Source organism: Uloborus diversus, unplaced genomic scaffold (genome assembly GCF_026930045.1).
Source record: "Uloborus diversus isolate 005 unplaced genomic scaffold, Udiv.v.3.1 scaffold_292, whole genome shotgun sequence".
Classification (NCBI taxonomy): Eukaryota; Metazoa; Arthropoda; class Arachnida; order Araneae; family Uloboridae; genus Uloborus; species Uloborus diversus.
Window position 1 is genome coordinate 46,447 of NW_026558453.1, and position 23,027 is coordinate 69,473.

The 23,027-nt window shown below is 35.7% G+C and overlaps 1 protein-coding gene across 1 annotated transcript in view; it reads right to left on the reverse strand.

Annotated features, from left to right (window-relative positions):
• Positions 1-23,027, reverse strand: part of LOC129233256 (probable cytochrome P450 301a1, mitochondrial) — a 96,203-nt gene that overhangs the window by 16,038 nt on the left and 57,138 nt on the right. The window contains exons 8-11 of the mRNA XM_054867308.1: positions 22,687-22,853; positions 18,453-18,531; positions 4,453-4,662; positions 1,367-1,494 (exon numbers count right to left, since the gene is read on the reverse strand). Coding sequence (XP_054723283.1) covers positions 1,384-1,494; positions 4,453-4,662; positions 18,453-18,531; positions 22,687-22,853 — 567 coding nt within the window. The 3' untranslated portion in view covers positions 1,367-1,383. The remainder of the gene's footprint in view (positions 1-1,366; positions 1,495-4,452; positions 4,663-18,452; positions 18,532-22,686; positions 22,854-23,027) is intronic.

Below are 23,027 nucleotides of genomic sequence, written 5' to 3' on the forward strand. Positions count from 1 at the left end.
CATTTAAAGCGATACCACTCCACTGATACTGTGGAAGAATTCAAATTCTATCTGCTAGAGAAGAATTCGTTATCACGAACCCCCTAGGAAGGTCCCTAACTTGGGAGAATGAATTTCTTTTTTTCTTTTTTTTTTGTTTTATTTTTAAAGGGACAAATTTACACACTTATACCTTGTCTTGAAGGGATGTAGTAAGGCAAATCATGAAAATAGAATACTTCGTTCGAATGGAGAACGTATGATTAATATGCTACTGGAGGTAAAAGTTCAAAACTGTCCCAAGCATGGGCACTTAACTGTACGAAAAATTAGCGAAAATTTTTAGTGTTCATGACCATAAAATCATGATTTTTAACTTCTTATGGACTTCTAAAACCTGGGTCCAGTCATATTCGACTTGGGGCTCCAAATAGTAGGAAGTTCATTTTCGGGTCAATTACTTAGTTTGACGGCAATAAATATACATCCAAAAACTCGCTAACACCCAAAACTCGAACTGTAGCGAGGTACAGACATTTATTTATTTATATTGGCATTTAAAATTGAATTTTCCAGTGAATCCAAATGTGAATCCAAATGGATTCGTATTCATAGATGTGAATCAGAAATGATTTGGATTCATAGGTCTGAATCCGAATAGATTCGGATTCGGATTCATAGGTATGAATCCGAATTTCGTATTCGGATTCGCACTAGCAAACATGAATCTATTCGAATTCACACTTGTGAATACGAATGTATTCGTATTCGGATTGACACGTTAAGGTGCTGTAAATCAAATTCGGATTCGGATTTGCGAATACGAATCTGCCCATCTCTACTGAGCGCAAACAAATCGAAAGAACTCGCTAATTACATGACGGAGTAAACAAATTAACGAAAAAGATTTAAAACATTTCAAAGTGTTTTTTAGCGTTTTCGCCCCCACTTTGGAGTGGTTCGGTGGACCATCGGGGGAAGGGGGGGGGGGAGAAGGGACAACTGTTGGCCCGGGCCCGAGCCTAAAGTGGGCCTGAGAATTTTAAAATCAGGGTGAAATATGTAAGAATGTAGGGGTAAACAATATGGAGGGAGGCCCGTAAAAGTCATTTGTGACGGGCCCCAAAATGTCTGTGCACGTTCTGGGGACCCTCAAATATGTTTCGAAATCAGAAGTAATGAAATTTCTTGAATAATGGGAGTTAAGTGGCTGCACCCCGTGGGAAGTTTTCCGAAATTGTGCGTGGAAGTTCTTTTAACACGCTGGTAGCTTTCTTTGATGGCGTTAGGAGAATTTTTTTCGCCCCATTTTTTTGAGTTCGGTTTTTTAATGGGCGTACCAACTAAAGCATCTACGCGTGTGGTCTACATCAGATATTTTACTTACCTCTACTAGTTTTAGAATCAACGTCGCTCATAAAACTCGTATCGAAGTGGGCTCTGAATCATAAGCACTAGCTGAAAGCGTACATCTAGCTCGTCACTCTGATTTTCAATCCAAAAATTCTGCATTATCTGAAAAAGATCAAACGCCATAAAATTTAAGAGGTCACATAAAAGTCCGTCCAAAATATTAATTTGAAAACAAATTGATGTATTGTATTGTATACATAGCAATATTAAAAGAGCCAAGATGTGTTAGTGAAATAGTACTTATAAATACAAGTTACATGTTTATACAAGCAAACATCAATAGTACTAGTACAGTACGGCTCTGATAACACAAAACCTGACCTTGATAGTATTTACTTCCCTTTTTTATGATTTCTCTGAAATAGGGGTCGGTTTTTTGGCGCTGAATTGAGTTTGGCCATCTTCTTAGTGTATTGCGAAGTTATTCCGGGGGGCAGATTTATCATGTTGCAGTTGCATGTGACCTTGAAGGAGATTATCAAAGATGCACATGATTAATGTTTTTACACAGTTTTGTGGTAGACGAAGGGAGTTTAAAAGTTACGTTGCCACAGGCTCTCAAACCTGTAAATTTGCCATTGGGTTTTCCATCTCAAATCCTAGCATTTTACACTTCTTTTCGACACTAAACTTCACAATAAAAAGTAAACATCGTCAAAGTCAGACTCCATATTATCAGAGCCATACTATGTTATCACTAAATTGAATTCTTTGTGATCCAAAGCAAAGGCTAAATATGTCCACCTTGGCACCTAGGCCACCGCAGGCTTTTTTTTTTTTTTTTTTTTTGTTTAATATGCGATGACCTCCAGGTGATTCCTCTTAAACAACCTGTGTAATTGAAATGTATGATGTATCGTCGCCACAGGGCAACAATAGGATAGTGTTATTCCTAGGATTAGATTTCTTAGTGTTGCTCTAAGCATCACCGTACTAGAGTGACTCTAGTGCGGTGATGCTCTATGGCGACGATCTAGCGTGGCTCTGGGTAACTTGATACTTGACCCTGTTCGAGGTTATTCATGTTTGAGTTGAAAAACAAATTCATACATTGGTCCAACGCTAATAATCGTTATCTTTACGCAAACCGGCTCTTCTCATCCCTATTTTAACAAATGTGATCCTTTAAATCTCTGCGGAGTGGGATTCGGAAGTTAATATACTATTAGAGTCAAACTCTCTGGTCTTCTCAAGTTCTCCGGGGCAGTAGGTTCCACGCTAGGGTATTCTCGGAGAAACTCACGCTGAAAAGTTGTTGCTGACTCTCGGATCATAAAACATAGAATGCTAAACGATTTGTGTTGTTCAGTTGTCACCTTCACAAACGCTGAAGTGGTGAGCGAAAAAAGAGCGTTAGCGCTAAATTAACGGCAGCAGCATGAAGCTAAAGATTTTTCCACCAACCTGGAGGAGCCTGTCGACGGTGATGGTGCGGAGGGTGGCGGTGGGAAAATAAAATGATAGGACGCCAAAAACAGTCAAGTGAGAACAATAAGCACTCGTGGTTGCTAAAAAAAAAACAGTTACATGGACATACTCGAGCGTGTCAGATACTGATAAATTTAATGCTCCAACGTGTCTGTAATTCTCAAGGTATGTTTATCTGCCGACTTGTGTGGTGGGTGTGGCTGTTGGAAGGATAGAAATTGAAAAAAAAAAAAAAAAAAAAATTCGAGTGTGTCAGATATTTAGAGGGGAGGTGATCTTTAAAAATGTCAACCTTTAAAAGACTGACGTTTTGGAAGTGACGTAAGCTCGTAACGAATTTTTGAAAATGCAAAAAAAAAAAAAAAAAAAAAAAATCGTCCTACGGATTTACTCGAGCGCGTCAGATTTTTATACAGAAGGTTCAGTTTGATGGTCAAGACATTGGTAGCCTAAAATCTGACGATTATGTTGAGGTTTATTCTTAATCTGAAAGCTTGGAGGCTTGGAGGGAAAATTTTATTTTATTTTATTTTACTTTATTTTTTTTTTTTTTTTTTTGCAACTTTGTAACCCTCTAACACCTTTGCGTTAGGCTCAAATCGTCAGATTTTTTAAACGTACATTCTTTTGCTTGTAATTAACCCATCTTATCTTAATCTGACGCGCTTCAATAAATCCAAGGATCAATTTTTTTACTAATCTGACAGGCTGTCCTAGACGCATCTACCAACAAAAAAGGCCAACATTTGGTGTAAATACTCGATAAGATGTAAGGTATCTCCCCTATGTTTATCTGAAGCGCTCGAGTAAATCTTCAAAAACACATTGGACTCCTCTTTTACCAATCTTTGTAGCCGATTTGTGAGAGTTAGTCATGTCGAAATCGGCAGATATGTTTTTCGTGATTCTTGCATTATTTCCTTTAACAAAAAACAATCGTGTTCGAGAAAATCTACACAGCGTGTTTTTTTTTTTTTTTTTTTTTTACAAGTTTGTAATCCTCCCACACCCTTGTGTTACAATCAAATCGTCAAATTTTCTAAATGTACACTCTTTAGCTTGTAATTAACCCCCTTATCTTAATCTGACGCGCCCCCTTCATTAAATCCAATGATCATTTCTTTTTTACTAATCTGATAGGCTGTCCTAGACGCATCCACCAGCAAAAAAGGCCAACGTTTGGTGTAAGTACTCCACAGGATGTAAGGTATCTCCTTTATGTTTATCTGACGCGCTCGAGTAAATCCCCAAAAACACTCTGGGCTCTCCTACTACATGGATCAGCTTCGCAGGCCGCTGGTTGGGCACCCCTGTTACACCGGAATACTTCCTCTGAGCTCCAATGATAATTACACGACACGCTGGTTACTTACCGAACTGTAGTCCGGCTCTGAAAATATGACTTCCAATCGGCTGAGGCTTAAACGATTTCATTTGTTAAAATTGGGATTAGTAATGTCGGTTTGCGTTGTCGATAACGATTATTGCGCAGTGCCAATCATAGAATTCCTCGGTATTTTGAACCAAAGCATAAATGAGCTCGTTCAAGGTCAAGTATCTTTCTATCAGAGCTATAAACAGTTGTGTGTGTGTGTGTGTGTGTGTGTGAGTATGTTTTGTTATTCATACTACCTTGGTGAGTAATGTGAGCATCTCGAGGTCAGCTATTCTCCTACCGATGCACATCCGTGGTCCAAACCCAAATGGCTGGAAGGCAAAAGAATCAGCTGTTGTGGGGACGCCGGACGCTGATCTCAGCCATCTTTCTGGAATATACTTATCAGCATCTGGAAAGTAACGTTCTTGCACGCTGGATACATAGTAATTCAGTGTAATCTGAGTCTGAAAACAAACACAGTACTCTGTCAATCCACGCGTGCCCCAAAACTATAAATCACCTTTACAGTTCGTATAAATAACGGATATGATTATAAAATTGAAATGTAAGGCTTTCGAGATTGATTCGTGTGCAGTAGAGTTAATTTTTAATGGGAGCAGTTAATTTGTTGAGTGAGCAGCTGGCAGTTGAGTAGCAGTTAAACCAATCATTTGCAGTAACATAGCCAACATTCATTTATCAATTTTCAAATATTTCAAAACTTATGTCACGGCATTGAGAATGTGTTTGTGAGATTAATATTTCTTCAGCACTTTCATCTTTCTTAGAAACACATTCTGGACAATGTTATTATTTTTAGTTCAGCTCTCTTTCTTTCCTACTGTCCAGTTTGTTTGGTTTGCCCTCCGTTTCGCCGACATTTATAATTTCCTCCCCCCCCCTCTATATACAGTAGGTTGGGTCAAAAAAAAATTTTTTTTTTTCGAAACGTTAACGGACAGGGGATTAAAAAGGTGCCGATTGGTCTCAAACTAACATGTGTGAAATTTTATTCCATCCTGGTAAGTCTTTTTGCCTCCGGATTGAATTTGAAGTTTGGATTTCCTTACCGTAATAATAAATGTTACTTCGTTAACAGAAACAAGTGATGAAACTTGCAATTTGCACCTGGTTTAAATTCACATTGCCATTTTAGCTGTTAGAATTGACTGAAATATGTGGATTAGGTCAAACACTTCCTGCCTACACTGTTATAACCAGAGGTTCCAGACGAGTGAATATATTCCCCCTAAGGTGAAAGCATGGTGACCAAGGGTGCCATACTGGCCAGGAAGTAAAGCAGAGGTGCGAAAGTAGCAGACAGTCGTAGACAGAGGTGCCAAAACAGCAAGCAATCGCTAAATGACTTGCTGGCGCATGCGCTTCCGGCATACATTCACCATTCAACCACTTCAATATGGCGGACGAATGATAGGTTGCACTACGCGTGGCTTCTACGTCTTTCACATTGAATGAAGTACACTATTGGATTAAATCTCAACTTTTGTAGGATAATTCTTTAAAATAACAAGTAAGTACAGCTTTTGATCACTTTGTAGCTTTTAGGGCTTTCAAACATAGTTAAAAGTACGTTTAATGCTTTTCAGTTACCGCTAGTCCGTTACGATACCGTAGTACCGTTAGTTGTTTATTTTCAGGTTACCGTTACTATCGTGAAAATTCCATCATTCACACAAAACGCTACTAAATGTATCTATCATTATTTTCTTGAGTACTCGATAAGCAACATTTAATCACCGAAATAGTAACCGCAATGATATTTTCTATAACCAACAAGTGAGAACCTAAATAAAAATGATTCTTGTGCTTCGTGTAGCGAACGCAAAAAATAAAAAAGAAATCTCGTTCCGTCTATCTTTTTCTTTTGCTTTTTCGTTCAAGTGTTTGAATCATTTCCTGTTAGCGGTTATTCGATAGTGTTAGGAGTTTCTTTAAATTTTTAACTGTCGAAAAATTTTATGCGCATTTTATTTTATTGTTATTTTGATTGAAATGTTGAACGTTTGAGAAACGATTTTGTTTTATCGTAACTTTAATATCCCAGAATATTTTTGGCTGTTCATGTAAATAATTCATAAGTACACCTACACTTTACTTTCGGTGCGGTTATTTCTCGCAAATGATCATTAACTTAACTATGATTATTCAAATAATTACTCGTCTTTAACTTTAAATATATTTGTGACAACTCTTTGATACCAAATAAAGTCTGTAGATATTTATTGTTTTATTCATCTTTAATATTACTTTGTAAAAAAAAAAAAAAAAAAAAAAAAAAAAACTCATCAGTACGCAGAATTTTTTCCCAAGTTTTTTACCGCCCCGAGAGTTATTATAATTATTATTATTTATTTTATTAAGAAAAGGATAAAAATTTCACAGGTCCGCAATGTTTTTCATTTGTTTTTACCGACCCGTGGGTCAAAAGAGGTTGAGAAACACTGATGTAGAGAACGATCAGATGAATTAAAGCAATGAGCACTTCTTAACTATGTTGAAAACTCTGAAATATGGTCAAATGCTGTAATTACAAGTTTTAATCATTTCCAGTACTGAATTCATGCAATGTGAAAAGTGTGCAAAACGTAGACTATCATGAATCAAAACAAAACTATTAAAAAAAGAAAAATACACAACTGTATTCAAAAACGCACACAATACGGGGGAGGGGGGGGGGAGGATCTACAGTAAGGGTGCCATTTCTCTCTCCAAAGGTTCATTCTTTTCACCATGGCTGCCTACTTTTTGAAAGGTGCCTGTTTTTCACCCTAGTTAGAGGTGAAATTTCGGCTCCGTATTGGGTGCCGCTGGTGAACAAGCGTTTCACCCCTGAAAGGTGCCGAATGCAACCTGTAATTTTAACAGTGTACTGTGCAACGTAAATGAGTAAGAGGATGCTAAAAATCCACCTCTTGAAATGCAGCAGCAATCTTTTGAAATCCTATCCGAAAATAACTGAGAAAATAATCAGAAACATTTTACCAAGCTAGTAAATTGCTATTTGACGCTTCATCTTGCAAATGCAAATATATTTACGACTATATTTGTCCGGGTACGGAAAAAAGAGAAATTGCAGCTTCAGCCTCAAGAAGAAAGTGAAGATAGTTTTAGTATCATTACTTCATCGCATCTCTTCTATCGGATGCGGACAGTGAGGATGAATTCAAGGGACTTTTGCAAGCTTCAAATGCTTAGATCGATAATTTTACTACTGCAAGCAATACAGCGGACTTAAATTTGCTTTTACGGACATGTGATAGATACGAAGTATCCGACAGGACTGGATTAGCTATTGCTTCAACAGTACTTTACCCCACACTTCAGAAATTATTGAGAAAAACATGCCTCGTCGGAAGCACAAAATAGCGCAAAAATCTGCCCTGGCAAGAGCCAAAGCCTTAAAAATTTCTCATTTTCTATGGCTAACTCGTGATAATCGAATTCTACGTTTTATGTGTTTCAGAGGAATCTCCTTCTGAAAGTTTAATAATCTTGCAAGATAAGTCGTCAACGTTTATGCTCCAATCTGGTTTACTATCAAAAGTTACCCTTTATGTGCAGATTGGCTCGGCAGTTGTTCAAAATCACTGCAACTAGATATTTATCCACTGAGTTGAAGTGCAAAAATAGATCCCGCAATCCAAAGAAACAGTTTTCGTCATAGGCGGATTTAGGCCGAAAGTTTTAGGGGTGCAATAATAACAGGGATCTGGAGGGGAGGAGTATTCCCGGAATAATAAGTCAGTGGTGAAATCAGAAAGTCATTTTAGGGGGGGGGGGTGTTCTTTTAAGTCTAAAAAACGCGATGTAAACCATATTTAGTAATACTAGTTGACCCGTGCGGAAATCCGCACTGTGCTTCAAATCGTTTCATATGGCATTTCACTCTTTAAAAATTTCAGAAAGAACATTATAAAGAAGAACCGAAAAAAGTAAACGGAAAAACGTAAGCGCACAAGAGAAGACATGAAATTTGAAGACATCAGTAACAAAACCTCGTTAAATACATCGTTGTGATAATTTGATCATCGCTCACCTTTTGATTGTATGTACATATTTTCGATGCAAACATAAATATCATTAAAAGTGTGGCTGAGTGACTCGTGAAAAAGCAGTAATTGTGCATGTGAAAAAACAGGTTGTGGCAAATACAGTCCTGCCCATGTGAGCATCTGACGGGAAAGAAAAAAACATTATTGGCACGGATTCGAACTGGCGCCATTCTGATTAACAACACGACACTCCAACAAACCTAGCAATTGCCCCTTCCTTTTCGAATGCTATTCATTGAAGGAATGCGTAGTAAAAAACAGCAAAAAAGCTTTTTGCAAAAAAAAAAAAAGATCATGCGTCTATGTTTTGTCATTAGCCAACATGGTACAATTTAAAATTATTCGTAAAGCATGGCATTTGGTTAAAGAATGAGGAAGATCTCACGTAGCAATTGAAACAAATATTCTAGAGAAGTAATAAATTAGATTGAAAATAAGTGTTTTTATTTTTGAATATTGAACTATTTTCCACAGCAGGCTGCTTTAACCGCTTAAATGCCCGCACATGTTTCGCAATTAATCCAACACTTAAATTCAAAACCAAAACCAGTTGAACTGAGTCCGTTTTTTAAGTGAAATTTTTCGAACGTAGATAAAATGTTTTTTTTTTTTTTTTCAGACGAAAGCAGAGGAGTAGAAAATGATTTCTTACTAATGAAATTGATGATAATTAACTCCTTAAAATTTTTTTGGAAATTTACCTTAAAAATGTTGGTTTTTAGTTGATTTCGGAGTAGATTTCATTGACAAAGTTTGTTGCAACAGTCATGTTTTTTTCTTCTTTTTTTTTTTTTTTTTTTTGGACTTGATTAGCCATAGTTGTTTCAAAATAGAAGAATTGGTAATGATATTCACCAAATATCCTAAATAAACAAACAAACCACTGACGTAGACCGGAAGTAGCGAGTCTTATTTCCGGTTAAGCGCCAATCTCCATTGCTAGAGATAGGTGTTCATAGCGAAAGCGATTTTGTTGTGCTTCTTTAAAAAGCAGAATAATGTCTTCTGCGTATTTCAATGCATTAAATAAGAAAGACAAACTTAGTTATTGTTAAAAATTATCTTTCAATGGCTGTAACCTTACCGATCCTTTAGTAGATGGATGGCGAATCTATTGCTAACGATTGATGTTTACAGTGTTCAGGCAATTTAGTTTTCTTTCAATTCTACGTAGAATCATGTCTTTTGCGTATTTTAATGCATGAAATGAGTATAATAGGCTTTGCTACTCTCAAAAATTGTCGATCAACGGATCTGATTTTCCTGATCCTTTAAAGACAGAAATAAGAAAAAAAAAAAAAACGAGTCTTCGTTTGTCGATCATTACCGCGATTTCAATGATAAGCATTTATGAATACCTCCTAAACAGAAATAAAGTTGATACAAAGTCTGCTTTCAAGAATCACAAATCTACTGGATTGCAAGTACGTTGTGAATTGTAATTCCTATTCTCAGAGGCGTAACTTGGCCACGTAAAGTAGGGGGGCAAACTTTTTTTAATGGAAAATTTATTTGATTCATATTTTGCCCTCGAACTAAAATTCTAAAAAAAATTTACTTTTTCAAAAAATAAATGAAATTAAGAAATCATAGTAACTTTTAACGCAATGTACGTTATTCAGTTTAAAAAGAATAGAGCGAGAGAGAGTAATGCGCTCATACATCCAGAGAAGTATCACTCTTTCCCAAAAAAAATATGCTGACACTCTTTTGTTGGTATATTAAAAGTTTAGAGGATCACTGGCAGTGCAGTTTACTATACAGTTTTGCAATCCTAAAGTACGGATATCGTTTTCTAAGTTGCGTTGGTTTTAATTCTTGAATAATTCCATGGACTAATTAGAAAGTTCAAGGAATTCTGTACTTTGGAAGTGATTTTTCTTTCTTTCCGAAGTTGTTTTTCAGGATCCCGGGAATGAAGAATCTGTACAGTGTATAATACACCTTGCTATTAATGACCTATGCCCTGAACCAAAGTAATATTCTACTTCAGTGACGCAACCAGAAAAAAAAATAGGGAGGGGAAGAGGGGGCACATCGAAAAAAAAAAGAAACATTTAGAACTGATAGGAAAGGGGGGGCCGGGGGTTCTCCCCCGAAAAATTTTTGAAACTTTTAGCTTCAAAAACGCAATTTTAGACTTTCTTCGTTGATGTTAAGGTGACAAAAGGTACAGGGGTCTCAGCGGATTTTCTAGAACTTGAAGCTTTAAAAACGCGATTATAGGCCATATTTTACCGACGTTAGGGTGACGGATGGAGCTCAAGGACTGTCCCCGATCGATTTTTTTTATAGGTTGAAATCAATTCCTCCTCCCCCTGCTTTCGACATTGAAGTTTAAAAACGCAATTTTAGACAAACGTTGAAGATTTTACGGGAAGGAGGTTCTGAAGCTCTTCCCTGGTAAAATTTTTAAAATTATGGTGCTAAAAACTAAAGCAATGTTTTATAATCAGGGACTATTCCACTTATTATTTTTTTTAAAGTATAGTTTAAAAAACCAAACTGCTTATGGTATTGGAGAATGGCGGCATAGGGACCCTTGCCCGAATATTTTCTGAAATTCAAGTCTTAAAACGCGGTTGTAAGACCATATTTTGTAATATTAGGGCCAGTAATTTTTCGAAATTAAAACTCCAAAAACGTAATTTTAAGCGATTTTCAATGTTATTCGGTAATTGGGGGCTTTCCCCTGGAAAATTCGCGAAATTGAAACCTGAAAAGAAATGTCAAATGCTCCATAATGCTTCCGGTGTGTGGGAGGGGGGAGGGGGCTCTTCGGAGGAGCAGTATTTTGACAACTTTCTTATTTTTAGACGAACTAGGGAAAAAAAGAGAAAAAATAGGACGGAAAGAGTGGTGGCAGGGGTGATTGCTGATCAATAAGCTGTTACTTTTGAATATTTTTTATTCAAAGATTTATTTTTAAAAGAAATTCAGATTTTTGCGTAACATTACTATTAATTTCTAAAAATTACTTTGTTTTCGAAAGACGTCTTCTCATCAATAATAAAGAATAGTTTTAAAAAAAAATCAACCCAAACATTCTATGGGGCTCGGGCTTTAAGCTTCCTTTCTGGTTGTACCACTGTTCTATTTTGACCCGTCCATTACATGGTTGGTTGTTCACTCATGTGAGCTCCAGTTAAAGGATTAAAAGTAAATTTCGCTTTAAGAAAAACTTCGGAATTTTGCAGCAACATTTCCCCTTTTTCCTGAAAACACTCATTTTTTTGGTCATGTAATCCTAGTTTACTACCTGAATTTAGTAAACTAGGATTACATGCCTATATGTATTGTGAGGTGGGGGGGGGGGGAGATGCACATCATCACTTCGGGATTAGGCCATCAGGTACACGGGCCTCTTCTGGGCTTCAGTAGCGCTGCCTTGGTGCAATTTAAAAACAGATTAATTATAGGTTGAAATTACTAATTGGTAGTTGAAGACAAGGATACATCTTTTGCATAAAATTCATGACAATTGCATTGATAATATGCGAATTACATTTTATTACAATTTGAAAATTATATATAGACCATTTGACAAACAATTTTAAAAAATACTTTGCTTAAGAACTAGGGGGGCAAAATAATACTTTGCCCATAGCTCAAAAAAGTAGGGGGGCACTTGCCCCCCTATGCCCCTCCTAGTTTACGCCAATGCCTATTCTTAAGTTGAAGCTATTTTTTCAAAGATGGAAGCTTTTCTGCACTGTGTTCACACAGAATGGCTATGACAGGGAGTTTTGGTGTCATATTCAATCAATTCTCCTGTTGTAGCTTTTCAGTTCACACACAATTATTACAGTTGCTACCTAATTTTCAGGTTTGATATTTAATATATTTTATTACATATTTGTTCATCACTTTTTTTTTTGTTTAATCAACTTGCTTCTGTAGCAAGAGGCATAAAAAAAATTGAAAGATAACAAAATTTAAATTTAATCTCCGAGTGCTTTCTCCTGCGTTAAAATTGCTTTGAATGTAATACCAATAGCTGTACTATGATACTATACTATAACTTTAATTAATGTGTTTGTTTACCGATTGTCGAATATCTAAATTTGTTTACAATTAGAGCGCCTAATATTAAAGTACCGTCAATAACTCGAAGTCCCAAGAGAAGGGCTAAATGGTTCGAGTCATTGATAGTTCGAGCTATGGGAAGTTTTTTTTCTCATGAGGTAATGAATAGTGGTTCTTTATTTTAATCACAAAAATCAAACTGTTTGAAACCCGTCAAAACACTGGAAACTTTCAGCTTTGCAGGAAGCAAATAAAAAATTGTTCAGGTTGAGTTTTTCTAATAATCAATTTAATATAGATCAATATAGATCTTCACACATTACAGTAAAAATACAAAGCTGATGAAATTAAGGTGAATGTTTCCAGCTCGTAAATACCTCGCACAAAGTGTGTTTACTACATAATATTCATTAAGATTCAATCCTTTCGCTTTAAAGCATTGGCTTTGATTCGACGATCAGGACCTTTAGAAATTTGAACATCTTTATTTCTGACATCTTATTTGCTCCTGTCCTCATGCTGTACCCGAAAGCAGAACAACATCCCCTCTTTTTATGAAAATTTTGCGCCTTTGAAATTCATGATTAATTTAAAAAATTCAATCAAATTACAGATACGTAAACAGAGCAATTCGTCGTAAGAAGCAATACAAATAAGACTTCCGCCGGAAAATTTGAGTGACCCTGTGCAGCCCTGCCACCTAGTGTTCAAAAGAGTAAGCGTGGCTTGGAATTTGGTGAATACGAATTAATACCCAATTACAGAACAGGCAATTATTCTATACAATAAGAACACAGCACTGAAGAATAAATTGTTTGAGAAATTTCTTTATTTACATATAATTATTTATTAGGGTTTTTTTTTTTTTTTTTTTTTTTTCAAATGGATAAAATCACTTTAATTCTTAATATGAAAGCACAGTTATGTTTTCCTTACACTAGCGAAGTGTGGTGATACACTGGATTCAAGTAAATTTACTAGTATAGCAGCTATGAATTTTGTTCCCCAACTGCGTGTTTGGGTGATACATACTAATTTTTTTTTTCAAAACCCAACTTAAAATTTTGGGGGTGCAGTGCACCCCCTGGCACCCCCGTAAATCCGCCTATGGTTTTCGTATGTCCTAAAACTTACTTTATTACAATGCTGACAGACTTGGAATAGCACATCCGTGAATTGGCAGCCTATTGGATTTTAGAATCTCGTAGTGTTCAGATTCTTATTGTTAAGTTTGATGCAGAATCTTACATTGATCTCAATGACTGGAAAAATGTGTCTGATCCAATACTGAATTCAATCTCTGAAGAAGATATTCAATGTTTGTTTCTGGCAAAAAAGAACTGTTTACTATGCCTGCCATGCCATACACATAGGTTGTTGAAAGGCAGGGGTGCCCACCAGGGAGGTTCATGGCGCAGACTGCGGCATTAAAATTTTTTAGAGGGTACATTTTACAGGTTTTTCTTCAGAAGGGGGGGGGGAGTGTCTCTTGGTTCTGGGGGGTACTTCCCAGCATGTGGCGGGGGGGGGGGGGCTGTCATCACCCTATGGGGATAGGCACCCCTGTGGAAGGGCAGTTAACATTGACGTAAGTTTCAACTACATTGTGCAAAAAGAGAAGCTTTAAAAAAGAACCAACTGGAATCCCGGAAACTTATGCCAAAACTAAATAGTAAGGACTTTCAAACTACTTTAAGATGAATATTTTTAATTTTGAAAATTAACGATTATCATAAACGTTTTTATAAATAAATTATTAATACTTGGACAATCTTAAGTTATTATATATATTTGTAATTTTCTTTTTCAGTTTTTTTTAATGAAAATCGACTTTTTTCCTTAAATATGGGTTTTTCATACTCAATCCGGAGGCAAAAAATGAACTCTTAATCGAATAAATAACCTTAAAACGTCATTTGACTCCTTTTTCTTGCCCTGCCCGATGAAAATCGGAACCTTTTTTATTTTTACCATACGATGATGACCCATCCTAATATACAGTCAAACCTCGTTATCGCGACACCCGGATATCACGACACTCCGGATGTAAAGTAACGTTTCGAAGTCCCGAACTTAGGCTATACAATCCTAATGTTAAGTGTAACTAATTCAGTTTAAATTGTTTGTTTTTTATGTTGTAGGGTAACATTTTACAAGATACATATTTGGATTTTTAACGTTTTCTTTTTCGAAAAGGTCCTGGAATATCAATGTATAATAAATATTAAAAGCAGTGTTTTAATTTGCATTATCTATAGCCTTCTGTTTTTTTATTTATTAAGATTTAAAAAATGCAAGTATGACGCGTTCACGCGTATGATGCACTGATGTTATAACTAAGTTAATTTTCCTGTGTGTAAGGGGGGGGGGGGGCGCCAGAAAACTTTCGCCCCTGGCGCCGTCAGCTCTTCGGACGGCCCTGATTCTAATTGGACTATCGTCTCACTGCTTTAGTATCACATGCAAGGTTTTGAAAACCTAAAATTCAGTAGGTACGTCATCAAGCTCCATTTCTTTCAAAGTTTTATCTGAAATTCCCATTTTGGAAGGGTGGAGCCAAGTTTTCCCACTTCTGCTTATCGATGAGCTCATGGTAGTCTCTCAGCTTCGAAGCTGAAAGCTGAAATTGCAAATTTTCAATGTCCAGCCGAATTCTTCGAATTTGTCTTTGTAATCCGATGCAAACCAAGTTCTCTAATGACGATCATCTGCATTCTCCAGTTTTATATTTTTTAAATTCTCAAAGTAACCAGTGTACAGAACTACAATATTGTTGATGATCGAAACGTCATCTGAGAACATGGTTTCCGTCGGAGTACAATGACAAAATTGAAGAATTCGATTTGACAACAAAAATTTATAATTCCAGATTTTAATTTCGATGCTGAGAGACTGCCATGAGCTCATTAGCGCCGTTCACATGACGCTTTTCGACCCAGGAAAAACCCTGCTTTCGACCGCAAGCCGGTTATTTGCTGGGGAAATGCTGGAATTTTTTTCCTCCTGCTTGGGGGTAGGAGAAAAGCCGGGTTGTTACCCAGAATGCACTGCGCCAACTGTGACGGTTTACTTCCTCCATTTAGGATTTGCGCAAAGGATGCTGGGTAAATCCGCTCTCTGGGATAAACCAGCTTTTCACATGTGAATGAGGAATTTTTCGATCCGGGTTTTTGCAGAGCCGGAGCGAGAAAATGCGAGGTAGAAAAACGTCATGTGAACGGCCCTATTGATAGGTGGTAGTGGGAAAACTCGGATCCTCCAGCTAAAGTAAGAATTTCAGATACAACTTTAAAGAAATGGTACTTGATGGCGTACCTACTGAATTGTATGATTCACAAAAACCTCACTTTATACTAAAACAATGAGACGATGCGTAAAATTAGACAAAGGAGCGTCAGCCACAGTTTGTTGTCTAACCAAGAGAGATGGATTTCTTAGAGTCAGATTGGGATCCAGAAATATTACCCCACAATGTATCACTAAGGCCCAAAATTGATAGGAGTCAAGATAATAAGTCAGACTCGCCAGCCAAACTATGCTTTATTGTGTGAAATGTGGTTACAGTGTGAGAGCTCAAAAATCATTAAAATTTATTTAGCAACTTCTTTTCCTTCAAGGTGCGACTTATGTGGGATGTTGCAAGCTACATATTTATTTTCAATTTTTTATACTTAACCTACCTTCTTTATCACACGTAAATTGTACATTTTGAACCAAAATTATGCTCTTCCAAGCTTACGTTCGTTATCACCCGTAAATTTTCCATTTTGTTATGCGCTAAGTGGAAAAAAAACTTTTTCTCTTTATGAAATAAATGCTTTTATTATTATTTTTTCGATATCTATGTAAGAACTAATTAATGCGAGAGCGCATTTTTACTAATAATAACTTCTGATACTTTTTCTCAAAGGCCTTACGATTTTGGTCAGTTTTGTGGCTATATTAGTCAAATTCAAAGCATGTGTGGAACTTTAAAATATAGTTCATTGTTAAAATGATCACATGCTGTGTGTAATCTACACAAAAAGTCTAGTCTTAAATGATATTAAATAATATTTATGTTTTTTTTAACACGCTTTTATTAGCACACCTGTATGTATGTATGTATGTATGTATGTATGTATGTATGTATCTTGTAACGGAATCTTGCAGCTCAAATTTCGCCCACTTCCTGCGATCGGATTCTTTTGAAATTTGGCACGCGACCTCAGACCCGATGACAATGCAATATTCTATAATCAAATTAATTAATTAACTCTTTTAATTGTTAGTTTCCTCCAATTTTAATCAATATTTTGGCATAAATCCAACAATGTGAAAAAGGAAAAATTTAATAAAATACATTAAAAAATGCTCGCAAAAATTATTTAAAAATATCTACAAAAACCTTTAATTTTTCTGCATCAGACAAAATTTGTTCCAATGTTCCAAGGTAATTAGAACATGAAATATAATTGTTTTTAACTAATTTCATGCCAAAATTTAGGTGAGCCTTCAATTGGAAATTCATTACTAATCAGACCATTGTTGAACAAAACTTTTATTCAAATGCATCTCAAATTTTCAAATTAATGAAGATATGATTTCAGCACACATACATCGATGACTGAGATGGATTAGCTTTTTTTGGGCAAATTTTATGAATATAAAAGATTTTGAATAATGTTGAAATGAATATTTTTTCGTAAAACAAGTTAAACTAAAAAGAAGAAAATAAAATGATAATTTAAAAAACTAAAAAAACACGCTTTCGTATCAAAATGAACTAAAAAGTGAAAAATAATCTTTGGATGATAGTAGTTGACCAATCACTTAATTTCAATGTAATACAAAAAAGCGTGGGGGGCTTCTTATCAGTTGTCATGAATTTCTTCCATTTGTTGTGCAAGCAAAAATGTAAATAGACAGCCCCCCACGCTTTTTTTGTATTACATTGAAATTAAGTGATTGGTCAACTACTATCATCCAAAGATTATTTTTCACTTTTTAGTTCATTTTGCTACGAAAGCGTGTTTTTTTAGTTTTTTAAACTATTATTTTATTTGATGAAATTTTTGTAACTTTTTCCAGTTTTTAGGCAATAATGATCAACTTCAAGGCGCGGACAAACCCTCAAGATAATTTTTTTTTGTCGAAATCGTTTTGCATAACTAAATATCTCTACAAAACACAACGTTTCTGCACTAGTACTTAACGTTTATCAGATTTTAATTTTTTTCACTCCACCGTAATATTGAGCTAGATTCCCGTAGAATCAACGTTAAAATTGTCAATTTTTGATACGATTTCAAAGACATTATCTTTTTCTTCATTACTGTGCCTCAACTGAAATTCTGCAGAAAAACAAGATTTCTTTTTGGTATCATCGCTATAAAAAAAAAAAAAAAAAAAAAAAAAAAAAAAAAAAAAAATACTATACATTAGGTCGGAAAGTCACTACTAGTTTAACCAACTGGCATGTTTTCACATCTTGTTATTGAACTGTTTAAAGAGTTTCGGGATTTGGAAGAAGGGGAGAAAAAAGGTAAAAAACAATTTAAGTCCTAAAATTTTCCCCATTTGATGGTAATTCTCTATAGGAGGTTTACCCTACTATATTAAAATCCGACCGTATCTGTCTATATGTAAATATATGTTTGTATGATTCTAACGCCTTGAAAACGGTAGAGGTTTGAAGCAGATATCAAATGATTCAAAACTTACAATGATCATGAAAAGCCAGGTTTCATCTTTGTACGATCTTAATTAGCGGATATATTAATTAAAACTTCAATCTTAAGCGGCATTCCACCAGTTCAAAGCGATGTGGAAGCTACCAGCTTGCAAATAATGCCTGTTTTGAGAAAAAGTGAATTAACTAAGGTCCGTTTTTTGATGCGATGTCCTTTTCATCTTTTCCGTTAAAACAAATGTTATTAACTTGCCGAAAACGTAAATTCAAATTCTTTTACTAACTTAAACTGCTCCAGGCAGCAAGTAGAGACGAAAGCCCCGAAGTACACCGCCGAAGGCGGTGTACTTTGAAGAAAAAGGTGTACACTAACCCGCCGCAGGCGTGTAGCATATATAATTTCCAGACCTTTTACATACTTATAGAATACCCGTTCAAAAAGTAGAACTGCAAAAAGAAAAATTAAGAAAATAATGTCACGCACTTCAGCAGGTATTCTATAGCCAGATAGCACTATGTCCTTGTCAAGGGTTCGGGATGTGCCTTGAACTGTAGGGCATATTCTGCAATAAAAACATCACATTTAGTTCATTTCAGAAGTCTTTTCCAGAGTTTTATCTCTCAAAGGAGATAATTCAGTGGCACAACTATTAGAACATTTTCATTACAGAGAGGGGAGTGGGAGGGAGAGTTGCATAATAGTCCTATCATGCACTTATATACACATATATTAACATAAAAGGATTGACAAAAGGCTTCAAACCAAGGGTAGAAGTATGAACCGACTTCCTTTGGCTGCGCCCCTGAGCCAGTAATTATTAGTGGGAAAAAGTTGAGATCTGTAATCTATTTTCATAAATGTAGGCTCAGAGCACAGCTTCTAGTTAGGGGATCAGACGATTAGGGATTGGCTATACCACTATAGCACATAAATATAATGCAGTATGGGTTTTTAAAAGGGGTGATGAAATATCCAGTTCTAAACTCTGGTCGTAAAAGGAACCGATAAATAAATAATAAATTTTGAAACGAGTTAAAATGTTAAAATTAAGAAAAAGAAGAAGAGTACAGGACTCACTCAACTGAAGAGTCTAGAGTGTTCTCCGAAAGCCCTGCTAGAACTCAGAGGCGAGGATTTGAAGCTATCAATTTAGAAAATTGCAAACGGGGATGATAGGCATACAATTTGGTATAAGTTAAATTCGTACACATGTTGGAAACAAAACTCAAAGATCTTGCGTGATTTGATTAAAAAAAAAAAAAAGATGTGCAGTTAGTGAATGGATGATGCAGTAAATTTAGCATGATAAAAAAGACGATGGTGATGATAATAATCCTCAGACATATAATGGCCAAAATCACTGATCGAGTAAACCAACAATGAAACGCGCTCCATAGCTTGCGTGATTGCATTATTTCATTGTTGAAGCACCAAAAATTCAGTAAGTTATTTATAATTTGATAAAATATTTTAGCAATGTTTGACACATGAAGGGAAATGCTTTATCCGGTATCTTAACTGTTTTACTGGTAAGACTGTCATTTTAGGAGAATGAAAAAACGAAAAAGTGGTATACAGTTAACGTTTTTTTTTACTGGAGTTTAGAGTTAATCTACTGGACTTAGGGTAAAAATGTCACCAAACACGCAATTGCTTCGTTCAAATGTAGAAGCAATTATCACCCGTCATGCCTTGACGGGCGGTTTTATAGTAATAATAATAAACATTATTATACACTAGGGGACCCGTGCGAAACTCCGCACTGTGCTTTAAATCGTTTCATGTGGCAGTCCACTCTTTAAAATTTTCAAAGAAAGGACATTCTGAAGAAGATTTAAAAAAAAGTTAACGGATGTTGGCACAAAAGAAGGCATGTAATTTGAAGACATCAGTAACAAATCCCTGTAAATACAATGTTTGTAGTGATAGTGTGACCATTGCTCACTTTTTGGTTGTACGTATCGTCAATGCAAACATAAATATCATTAAATGCTTTTATTCTTGAAAAAGCAGTAATTGTGCATGTAAAAAAACGGGTTGTGGCAAACACAATCGTGCCTATGTGAGACTCTGACGGAAAAAAACAAAATAACAACAACAACAAAAAAGCATTAAACGATACTTATTGGCACGGATTCGAATTGAAGCCATTCTGATTATCAGCACGACACCTTAAACAACTGAGCAAAAACTCTTCGTTTTTCGAATGCTATTCCTTAATAAGCAATAAAAATACAGCAGGGGGGGGGGAAAAACGACTATGGGTCTACGTTTTATCATTAATCAGCATGAAGCGCTTAAAAATTATTTGTAAAGCATGGAAATTGGTTTAGGAAAAAGGAAGATCTCGCGTAGCGACAAAAAACAGCAGGCTAAAGAAATAATAATTAAGATTGAAAAGAAGTGATTTTATTTTTGAAAATTTATATATAATTTCCCATAATAGGCTATTTAACCGGAACGGCTTGTACGTATGCCAGCACATGCTGTTCTCTTAATCGAGCAGTTTAAAAACAAAATCAAAATCCGCTGAACTGAGTCCGTTTTTAAAGTGTAATTTTTCAAACGTAGACAAAATGCAATTGTTTGTTTAATTTTCGCCAAAAGCAGAGGGATGAAAATGACATCTCACTGATGAAGTTGATAAGAATTTAAATTAAGTTAATCATTATAAAAATTAAATCGTATTCTAATAAATAGTTAAAGATTTACTGATGAAACACATAATTTCGATTTGAGGTATAAATCTTTTATTTATACAAAAGGTCGAACACTGCTATTAGAAAAATCTACATTTCAGCAACAAAGAAAAGGTTTTTCTGCACAAAAAGGATTCCCTTGAGGTCTAAATTTTTAAATCTATTTTCTTTTTAATGCTTACATGACGCTTAGTTTTCTGAACGGAGTCGAAGCTTTAAAAAAAACCCCCTTGATTTCGAGTCAACTTGTCTGAATAATGACTGTAGCCTTCATAAAGGAGTCAAAACACCAAAGAGCGTTCCCGTCGCATTTATTTTATTGCCTTACGTGTGTTATCTATTGTATGTTACATCTACATGTAATGCGTGATATTAATCTGAATTAGCTATAATGGCAGACATCCCGGGCTGGGGCCCTGACTGTAGTTGAGCTAGTTTATAGCCGAACGTTCTACGAAAAAAAAAAAAAAAACACTTATCAATTTAACCGAAAAACTCAGTCTGGTGCTTTTAAACTTTATTAGTAAAAAAAAAAAGAGGCGGAAAAATGGGAAAATTGTGTTATAACTTTGCAGGAAAAAAAAAATCTGCGTAAGAACTACGGCTTGTGTCAAGATTTTGCAAGAGCAAAGAGCGTTCCCGTCTCATTAATGCTATTTCCTAACGTCAGTTATTTATTGTATGTTAAGTGTACATCAATTCGTATTATCTTTACCTCAGAGTCATAGAAAAGTAAGTTACATTCTGATAATTTTACAGTAGAGAGGAAAAACTTTTTTCTGGCGCAGGTAAAGGATGGGACGCGCGCTCTTTTAGCCCTGGTAAAAAATTGAAAAGGATTTTTTGTAAAGAATTTCGTTCACATGGCTCGAAGCGGAATAGGCTTCCACAGACAATACACTAATAAACAGAAAATCGCAATTTTTGAACTTACGTCACTCTGGCTCTGAGGCTCAGATATATTGGTCTGGTTTTTTGATACTGGCGGATTGTCTGAGCAAGGCCGAAACGCTGGTAGAGGATTATCAGCCGAATGGTATACCGATTGATCTACTCAGCTCAATCGGTCAGAAAGCAAGGATTAAATTACCCGATCAAATCAGTCCGGTCCTTTTAAATTTTCTTTTTTAAAAAACAGGCCAAGTGTGAGATTTTTTACGCCGAAAATAGTTGGAAAAATTGGAAAATTAAATTAGAATTCTGCTGATGAAGAAAAAAAAAAAAAACATTGAAACGAAGATTTCCGTTCTAGTCACGATTTTGCCATCTTCCAGTCTCATTTACTTTATTGCCTCACTTGTGTTACTTATCATACTTTAAGTGTTTATGTAATGCGTGACATTTGTCTAATTTTTCGTTTCCGGCAGATCGTTCGGGCTGGACCCGAACACTCGTTCTTCTGGTTACGAGTCGAACGTTCTACCGATCGAGCTATTCAGCTCTGTCGGCCACACCGCAATGTGAAATTATAAATTTAACCGAAAACCTCAGTCTGGTGTTTTAAAACAGTTTTGTTTTGATGGGGGGAAAAAAACAATATTTAGAACTTAGGTCTATTTTTCGTCATTGGTCCGTACGATAAGCTTTAAAATGAGGGGTAAATCAACGAAATCTGTCAAGAAATGATTAATTTCTCGCGTAGTGATAAAAAACAGGCTACAGAAATAATATATAAGGATTGTCTACATATAAGCACGGTATTTTGCTAAATTTCAGAGCTCATTGCTTTTGTAAAGAGTTCTGCTACAAGAAAAGTTAGGAACCCTGTCTAAGAAAATGATGCTTGAAAACTACTGAAGTCCGTATTAACTTTACCTATTTTTCAAAGAACTCTCACTGTTTCCGAAACGGTACATGAAAAAACAAAATATTATAACAGAAAAGATGACCAAAAACAATCAGGCATAGTCAATAGTCACAATATTTTTTGGTACAAATTTAAATGTTATTTGAGTTTTTCATTATACCGATTAGTTTTCCGTTATATGATGTGGAACACCCCCCCCTTATTTTTTTACCTCATGCTCTCTTTGATGCATGCCCTGAGATAGGGCATTTGATCCATTGCTTGAACAGTCAGTGGTTGTCCATCCGGCAAAACTCGGTCCACTTCGCCCTGGAGTCGTTTCTGGACTTCCGGATTGGCGGCTAAGTTTCGCAACACATACGCCAATGTCAATGAAGTCTGGGAAAAGTAAAAAAGTGCACTAAATTTAAACACAGTGGGGAGAAAACACCAAAAAAGCACTTAAAAATGTTTTTTAAAGCTCTCTGGTTTGTTTGTTTACACAGGCATGTAATTTAGCGAGTTTTTTTTCAGTAAGTTTGGGCTCAGGATCCAAAGATCGCAGGTTTACGC